This window comes from Indicator indicator, chromosome 7, assembly GCF_027791375.1.
Source record: "Indicator indicator isolate 239-I01 chromosome 7, UM_Iind_1.1, whole genome shotgun sequence".
Classification (NCBI taxonomy): Eukaryota; Metazoa; Chordata; class Aves; order Piciformes; family Indicatoridae; genus Indicator; species Indicator indicator.
This window is the reverse complement of record NC_072016.1, coordinates 20,411,999-20,420,742: the sequence shown is the minus strand read 5'-3', so window position 1 is coordinate 20,420,742 and position 8,744 is coordinate 20,411,999. Positions and strand designations below refer to the sequence as shown.

Sequence of the window (8,744 nt, the reverse complement as noted above, 5' to 3'; positions counted from 1 at the left end):
TCCTGAAAAAAGTTACTACATGCATCTTCCCCACCCATTTATGGGACGATAAAATATATGAAGGTGAATGTTCTGTTTTTTCAGTGTTCAAGAGCTGCTCTAAAAAACATGCACAGGTTGGGGTATAAAACAATTAAAACCACTCAAAAGTTACTTTGTGGCTTTAAACTCACTAAAGCAAAATTAATTGCTTTGATTGGATGTGGCAGTTATTTTAACTCATTTATTTCAACTCAAAGGGGAAAACTTCAAGTGCCAGAACAACTGTATCAACAACTGATAGACTAGACTAAATAAGCTCTCATTTAAAAAAAAAAAAACAAAAACAAACATCATTGCATAGCCACAAGACAGACTTTCACTTTTGGCAACCTGTATGCAGACCATTTATACTGTCAATTATACTTTAAGACTTGTTATTTAGCAGTTCAGAGGTCCTTTTGGCAAGGAACTATACTGCTTTCTTCATTATGACACAGTACTCCTCAATTGTTAAGCTTACACAGAGATTGTTTTGAAAATTACATCTATGACTGTTTTAAAAGAAAGTCTTCATAAATTTCTAATTTTTTAGTCAGGCTAGCATATTAAGTAATGGAGATTTGGACCTGTAAAGTGTATAAATCTATTCTGAACAAACACGTACTTGAGGTTAAACTTACAGAAACATTCACATAGAACCTTACTACGGGTAACAGCTTTCTGCTTTTCATTCATGGTTCCCTGATACCCTTTACTAGCCCCTGCATTGTTTTCTATTTTAGCAATGGAAACTCAAAACATATTCCTGTGAAGTATGGGAACCCCATTTTATGGCTAAGAATCTAAGAAACCAAACAAGGAAGAGGAGATCAGAGTGAAAAAATGTTACTTTGCATTATCCCCCAGCTAGCCTTGTAGGATCTTAGTTGCAACTCTTCATAAAAATCTGGATGGAACCACATACTCTTCATCCAATCAATCTTTTGAGTATAGTAGGTTTTGAAAAGGGCCAGCAATACTCATTGGGAACAGTACCATTAACGTTGCATTCAAAAAAAGAAAACATTGGAAACCAGATTCTTGCTCTCCTACTCTGTTGATATGCTCTAGTATTAGCCAGTGTATGGTAATACAAAAAGAGTCTTGTAGTGATGTAAAAGGCAATGAAGACATCTATAGAATAATGTTCATGTGCAGCCAAAATGAAGAAGATTCCAAAGAGATTCAGGACCCACGACAAGGTGTGCAAGAAGTTCCAGCTCCTTGGTGTATCTAGGAGAAAACAGAAAGTTAATGTCTCAAAAATCTGGGTCACTACAAATCTAAGCCTAGACTTTGCCAATTTTTACACAGATTTTTCATCCAAAAGCGTGAGGAAGTTACTGTCTTCATCTGAAAACACTGATTATATCTACAGCAAACAAACAAACCCACCAAAAAAAGAAAAATCAAAACACTTAAGTGCCTATTACTTAATGACTTCATTTACAAATACAGCTATTATTCATTTTGGGATTAACAGAGCATCCTGAAATGGTGTAGGACCACGCAAAGCAGAATTCTTTTCCCAACCAACTTCTTCTGATGAAAAATCATACATTTTCCATGTCATAAACCATACATTACTCTGCTATTACAGTCATTCTGCCATAGGTTAACTCAAACTAATTATCTTAGCTTAGTATGTTATGTATCAAATCATACTTTGACTTCACAAAAGAGCACTATTGTTTCATAGATTCTCACTCATTATGAGGTTTGGTATTTTGGCTTTAGGGATTATACTGAATGTACAGACACTTATCTGGGTATTTTGCCTGATTGGGTCAGTGGCAAATACAGGAACAGTATCTTCCCTAGCATTCTCTCAGTAGCAAACTAGAAAGCCTTTCTAATTTTCTTGTCTTGATTGTTCTTTCAAATGTGCCCTACTCATCCTTCAATTAATCTAGGTGGTGTTGTTCCTTTCCTGTCTGCAAGTAAACTGTCACAAATCTGAGCAAAGTATCAGCAATCTGGTATTTTACTTGCTTGCTTAAGAATTACAGTCTGAACTTTGAGGAGGTGTCCTAGTTTCAGCAGGAATTAAGATAATTTTCTCTCTAGTAGCAGCTGTAGTGCTTTGTTTTGGATTTTGGACAAGAATAATGTTGATAACACTGGGATGTTGTAGTTGTTGCTAAGCAATGTTTTTTTTAAGTCAAGGACTTTAGAACTACTCATACTGCCCTGCCAGTGAAGGCTGGGGGGTGCACAGGGAAGTTGGGGAGGGGTGTTCCATACAATATGATGTCTTGTGCAGTATATTAACTGGGAGAAGTTGGTCAGGGGCACTGTGGCTCAGGGATGGGATCAGATGGGCATTGGTCAGCAGGTCCTGAGCAAGTGCATTATGCATCACTCATTTTGTATTTCTATTTGTATTACTTTCCCTCCCTTTTCTGTCCTATTAAACTGTCTTCACCTCAACCCACAAGCTGTACTTTTTTTCTCCCTCCCTAGCTGTCTCGCCCTATTCAGCCACCTGAGTATGGGGCAGCAGTGTGCCCAGGTGGCCAAGACCGCAAATAGCATCCTGGCCTGTATTAGAAACTGTGGCCAGAAGGACCAGGAAAGTGAGAGAAGAGGGAGCAAGTGCCTGGGTGGTGCTTAATTGTTATCTGGGGTTAAACCATAACAGGAGGTCAAGCAGCAGATATTCTTAATACTTAGAATGATAGAATCTTTTTGGTAGGAAGGGTCTATTAAGAATAACCATTAACCCAGCACTGCCAAGTCACCACTAAATCATCTCACTAAGCACCAAATCTACACACCTTTTAAATACATCCAGGGATGGTGACTCCACCACCTCTGCGGGCAGCCTATTCCAGTGCTTAATAATCCTTTAGGTTAAGAAATTTTTCCTACTATCCTATCTAAGCCTCTCCTGGAACAACTTGAGACTGTTTCCTCTAGCAATAAGGCCTTCCCTCAGCCTCCTTTTCTCCAGACTAAACTACTCCGGTTCCCTCAGCCATTTCTCATAAGGCTTACTCTCCAGACCCTTCACAGCTTCACTGCCCTCCTTTGGACACAGTCCAGTACTTTGATGTCCTTCTTGTAACAAGCGGCCCAAAACTGAACACAGTCATCAAGTTGCAGCCTCACCACTGCCAAACAGAGGGGGACAATCACTTTCCTGGTCCCAATGGCAACCCTATTTCTAATACAAGCCAGGATGCTGTTTGCTTTCTTGGCCACCTGGGCACACTGCTGCCTCATATTCAGCTGGCTGTCGAGCAACACCCCCAGGTCTTTTTCCACCAGGCAGATTTCCAGCCCCATTTCTCCAAGCCTGGAGTATTTACACTCTCACACCCCGGGTTGACAGCAAGCAGTATGTATTCTTAACACTTAAGGACATTTAAGTATTGACATTCTGTACTTACATTCTGTGACAAAGAAGTTGAGCATGGTCAGGACAACAGTGTGGCCACTGAACATATAGTCTCCACATGTATGTACTCCAGTCAGAGTCATTCCAAAGCCACTCCATATTGCAAAAGCCCGCTGGAGTTTTGCCCAAACATTGCCATACAACTACAAGACAGCGATATGAACCTTCAGTAAGTTCCAGCCCTGCTGCCTGAGCAGTATGTCCCTAAAGTTAGCTGTTCAGCACTCTGTGTGTTTAATACTATTTATCACCTTGGGTCTTTTATTAAAACACAGGTCATCATATCTCTGGATTTTATTGTGACAGTGAATAACATTACTAACTATAATTACTAATTATATTCGTAATACCTCTGACGAATACTGGAATACAGAACAAGTATTTTGTTGCAAGTGATTTATATACAAATATAAATGCCCCCATGTTGAGTATATTCAACCTTGCAATGTCACATTGTCAAGTTTCCAACATATTCAGTTCAAACCTCTTCTAACTAAGAGTTAGAATAAAACCATAAAATCCCAAGTTCTATGAATAGTCCTCATTAGAAAGGGTGAAATAACAACAGCTTAGGTTTTTTTTCTGAAACTATGCATCCAACAAGACAAAGAAGCAATCACTCCACTTTCAGCCTTTTTTCATGAAACCAGAATCTTAAGTGCACACTTTCCTGATTTTTTTTGTCTGGTTTACAGTGTGAAATATTCCACACACACTTCCACAAACGACTATTTCCTCTCTGAAGTGGCAAGTGCCCCTAAGAACGCTTGCCTGCATAACGGCAATGCAGGACATGGAGGACGATAGTAGAGCAACAACCCTGTTCTTACAAACATAAAAGTAGCATTATGGTGTTGTGAGTTTAACCACAGAGTTGAAAAGTCCTCCAATGGCGTAGATAGGTAATTGTAACCTTTTGTTATTGTATTCCATAAACCCTGCTTCTGATATACAAACAGGTTGCAGAGTCGATTCAGCCCTTTTCTGCCTCTCTCTCCCTTCCCAGCACAGTTCTCTCATCTCTGGCAGTGTGGGGGAGGGCTGCTGCCTGGCCCAGCTCTGGCTAGTTTCATAGCTGCACCGTTGGGCTTAGCTTGGGGAGGTAGGGAGGAATGGTGAGAGGCCTGGGGGGCATTGAAGCCTGTTTTTTCAGAAGGATTGTGGCTTAATGAGCTTGTTATAAGCTGAAATGTGAATCTGGGTGTTTAGCATTTATGCAAATAGCGTAAATATCTGTAAATAGTATATCCATTTAAATTTCCAATTCTGTATGGCGCATTTTTATTTTTCTGCTTTTGGGAGGGGTAAAATATATTTTCTGTCTGCTCTAAACTAAACTAAGACATTACGGTTACAACAATCTCAATTGTATCTTAAATAAACATTTTAACAAAGGAAACAAGAAAAACTATTTAAAGCATTTTAACATTTTACCTTTCCAGTACACTGCAGGTGTTGTCCCGGCACAGAGAGCGAGGTAACAAACATTGTAACGCAACGTAGTAAGAACACCGTCCCCATGAGGCTGCACAGCCTTCGCAGAAGTATAGACCTGGGAAAAGTACACAGGAATTGATTGCAAGAGCCCCCAAAAATATTTTTTTTTTAAATAAGGACAGTTATGATAAGCTTTTTACCCACACTCAACCTTAATCCCATGAAGTTCCTTCATCGTTGCTGCAATTAACTGCATGTAAAAATCCCAAACTTTATTTTAAAGTAATAGTGCAAAGGTATGGTTCCCACATGACAGGGTGACACACCAGCAAGTTTACTGCCACCAAACAGTACAGCTTCGCTCCTTTGAAAACACACATTAGCTTTGGCACTCATACCTTATGTTGGCAAACTGGCAAAAATCAACAAACTGGTAAAAATTTAACTCAACATATGCATGCACACAAAAGGGTTTTGGGGCCTTTGGTGACAGTAAGCTGGTAGGATGGCCCAGTCATCTTGGGGAATTTCATTCTCATAGGATTTTCTTACATATAGAATTGTTGTATGAGAACATAGACTAAAAACTCTGAAATACAGATGCCCTGAAGAAAATAACTTAAATCTGGTAGGAAAGTAATTTCAGATTACTCCTCTGTAAGATCACCATTCTTTATTAAATTCTTTGATCCATTTTAGCAGTGATGTGTTAGAAGCTCACAAGACTTACTGAATGAAAAGTCTTGAACAATCGTAACAAATTCTTGTTACGGTCCTTTCTCTGAATCAAAGCACCAGTTAACTGGAATGTTACATACTGTACCTGTGTTTGTGAAGCAGAAGAACCAATAACCAAATGTAGCAAAGAATTACACCACATACTTCAGTCATAGCAAAAGCCCATGGTATTCTAGGGACACTAAAAAAGGGGATGAAGCAAGAAAGTTACAATACAAAGGCTTAATTTTCCCTTCTTGCATTGAGAATAAAATCCTATAAACTTCTAACTACAAAACTAAGTTGCATTAATCTGACAAAAGTTCAAATTACAACCAAACCCCCAAAATTTTACAAAATATTTACAACCAAGTATTTTGTTAGATTGAATTAAATAGACTTAGAATTAATTTTTAATTACATCATCTCCTTTCTACTAACGTCTTTTCAGCAGACATTTACATGTAGTGCACTAAGGCAGGAAAACACTAGTACATACACTTAATTTACATGTGTCATTTACCAACAGGATGTGTTCCTCTACCCATTGTTTCCCAACAGCCTTTTTCATTCTGACACAAGCTTGCATCATGTAAACTATGCTGCTTATGCTTGTAAGAATGTCATGTCAACACAATTAATGAAATGCTGCAAAGCTTAAAATCCTAAATACTTGTAATGAAGGAGAACTGCACAGAAAAATGTCAGGAAAAATAAAAATTGTTTTCAAAGTTCAATTTTGATTATAATCACTATATGCAAATCTTTTAGCCTTGCTTGTCAAGAAATTTAAGACTTTCCTGCACCAGTAACCATTTTTCTTCTGCAATTTGACCAAAATGCAGATTGAACAGATTTCAAGAGAGGCTGCTCCTCATAGTTTTGTGTTCCCTCTGACACAAAAGGGCAGCAAAGTGCTGCTCCAATGCAGCTTTGCAGTAATTCCCTTGCATTGTTTTGCGAGCTGTTGCCCGCTGAATAGCGTGTCAGCTCCCGTGAACAAAATCCAGTAACGACATAGCTCCCGTGCTCTGTCACTTCTTTGCTGAGTTATGTCTAAATTTATGGGGGATTCCACACACTTAAGTCAAAAGATTAGACTCCTACTGACTTCATGAAAACCACTACTTAAAAGGGAAATTACTGGCAGGAATAAGATCACGAAGACTGAACAGTTTATCTTGTCTTTTAAAACTCTCTAGTCAAAAAAGTTCTCTATGGGATAAGTTTACTTCCTCAAAGCAAGCATTTATCTTTTATTCAATCCGTAGTCAATTATTAAAATTTCACATTTGTTACTGTGGCTCTTTTTTGCCTAAAGTATAATATTTTCTTTTTAAAATGAGCAAGTACTGCATAAGTCACAATGGTGTTTTAGTATACAGATATTCTATGGTTAAAAAAGGTGCTGGTCTATTTAATCTGCTTCAGAGGTTCCCTAAACCAACTTCCTAAATTGACAGGGGAGAGAGGGCAAAAATACAGTAACAATGCTATTTCCTTCCAATTTCCTTGCTCACTGGCAGACCAAAATATTCCTTCACCAGAAGTTTTTCTGCATCAAGGCACATTAAGCTTCATAGCAACATATGGATTCCAGAAAAAGCATATGGCTCCCTATCTATGCCAGCTGACCATCACTGTTTCTACTAGAGTGAGAGGCTGGACAAATTAATTCCTGTGTTGTGATCAGCTAGTAGAACTAAATGCAAACTGGGCAGAACAGCTCAATTCATTTTCCCCTGCTAAACTAAATGTCTGCCCCTAACTCATGCACATTTCAAACTCAGCAGAAGGGTTTACTACACTCTAATTAGTACTTTGCAGAGACATCTTTAAGAGTGTATGAAACTGAGAATGAAGAAAAGACAGCCTATACTTTAATCATCATGTTACTACTTTGCTTTAAAAGAAAATTGCTTACCTATCTAGAAATATGTCTGGTAGAGGAGGATATGTTTGCATGTCAGGTACTCGCTCATGTACTATAACCATAACGAATGATGTAAAGCCAAACACTATGAAAACATAAACACAACTTAGAATTGTCTTCCAATACTCTGGGTCCAGTCTTCGAGCAGAGTGTTTGTTTTTGCCATTTGTATATTGATATTGATCACCATTCAAGTCATTAATTGGTCCATCATAGTCCCGAGGTACTTCACCATTACAAAACCAATCTGTACTCTGCAGTGAACCAATACTTGGGCACACTGTGCCAACATGACTATCACTGTTGTAGCCCAGCTCTTCTAGGACATCAATATGTTGCTTCTGTAGTTTTCGTATGGACAACATGAGTCTTTTGATATCTCCCAGGATTTTGATTTCCAAGGGAGGGGATCGTAAATCATACTCTGTAAGTGTCAGTAGTGTAATTCCATCTAGCCTGTGTCTATTGCACAAAACATCCACGTATTCACAGAAGCCTTCTTCTTTCAGCCACTTGGCCACATTCATGGTTGTCCAACGTTGGATGCAAATCTGGTTATTGCCTGCCATCATTCTTCTCTGTCCACCAATAAAATCAACCTGTTACATATTGGAAAGAAACAAGGCCTGAATATTTGAAGGAAGATTACTAAAATGTCAATATGTTTTGTGTCATCTTAGATGCTTAATTACCCAAAGGCTAGAAAAACCAGACACATAATTTATTAGGTAAGCAATATTAAAATGGTTTTAAAACATTTTTTAATCAAGAAGGACATTTTCTAGAAACACCCAGTCTAGTTTTATTCTTTTGTTAAAAAAAAAATTAAAAAGAAACCAAGTTTGTTAATTACACTAGGCAATGAAAAAGATTATTCTGTTTAAGTATCAGCTTAGTCATTAGTCTTTTCCACTGCTTGCAGTTCGTAACTAAGCAAGAAAGCACAGCCAGCAACCACGTAAAGTTGAATTAAAGCTAAAACAACACATTATAGTTCTAGATACTCCATAGTTTTAAAATATATACTGAAGCTTTGGCAACATGACATTTCTCCCTGACCTCTTCCAACTAAAACTAAGTCTAGGTATCAACAATAGCATTGACCAGAGGCATGTTAGTTGTATGCTGATGGTGCAGCCATTTCTATCTTTGTTTATTCTCAATAATTAAGATAGATGCTTACTAAATTGCAAATCCTTTAAAACATTAATCTCTCAACAGTATTAGAAATCTATC

General features: G+C 38.1%; 1 protein-coding gene across 1 annotated transcript; it reads right to left on the bottom strand.

Annotated features, from left to right (window-relative positions):
• Nucleotides 1-295: 295 nt before the first annotated feature.
• SAMD8 (sterile alpha motif domain containing 8) lies at nt 296-8,080 on the bottom strand. The gene is made up of 5 exons (XM_054382172.1): nt 7,500-8,080; nt 5,682-5,777; nt 4,856-4,973; nt 3,414-3,564; nt 296-1,254 (listed from the first exon to the last, which is right to left on the bottom strand). The coding sequence occupies exons 1-5, from the start codon at nt 8,078-8,080 to the stop codon at nt 950-952; spliced, it is 1,251 nt and encodes a 416-aa protein (XP_054238147.1). The 3' UTR covers nt 296-949.
• Between the last annotated feature and the right edge of the window lie 664 nt (nt 8,081-8,744).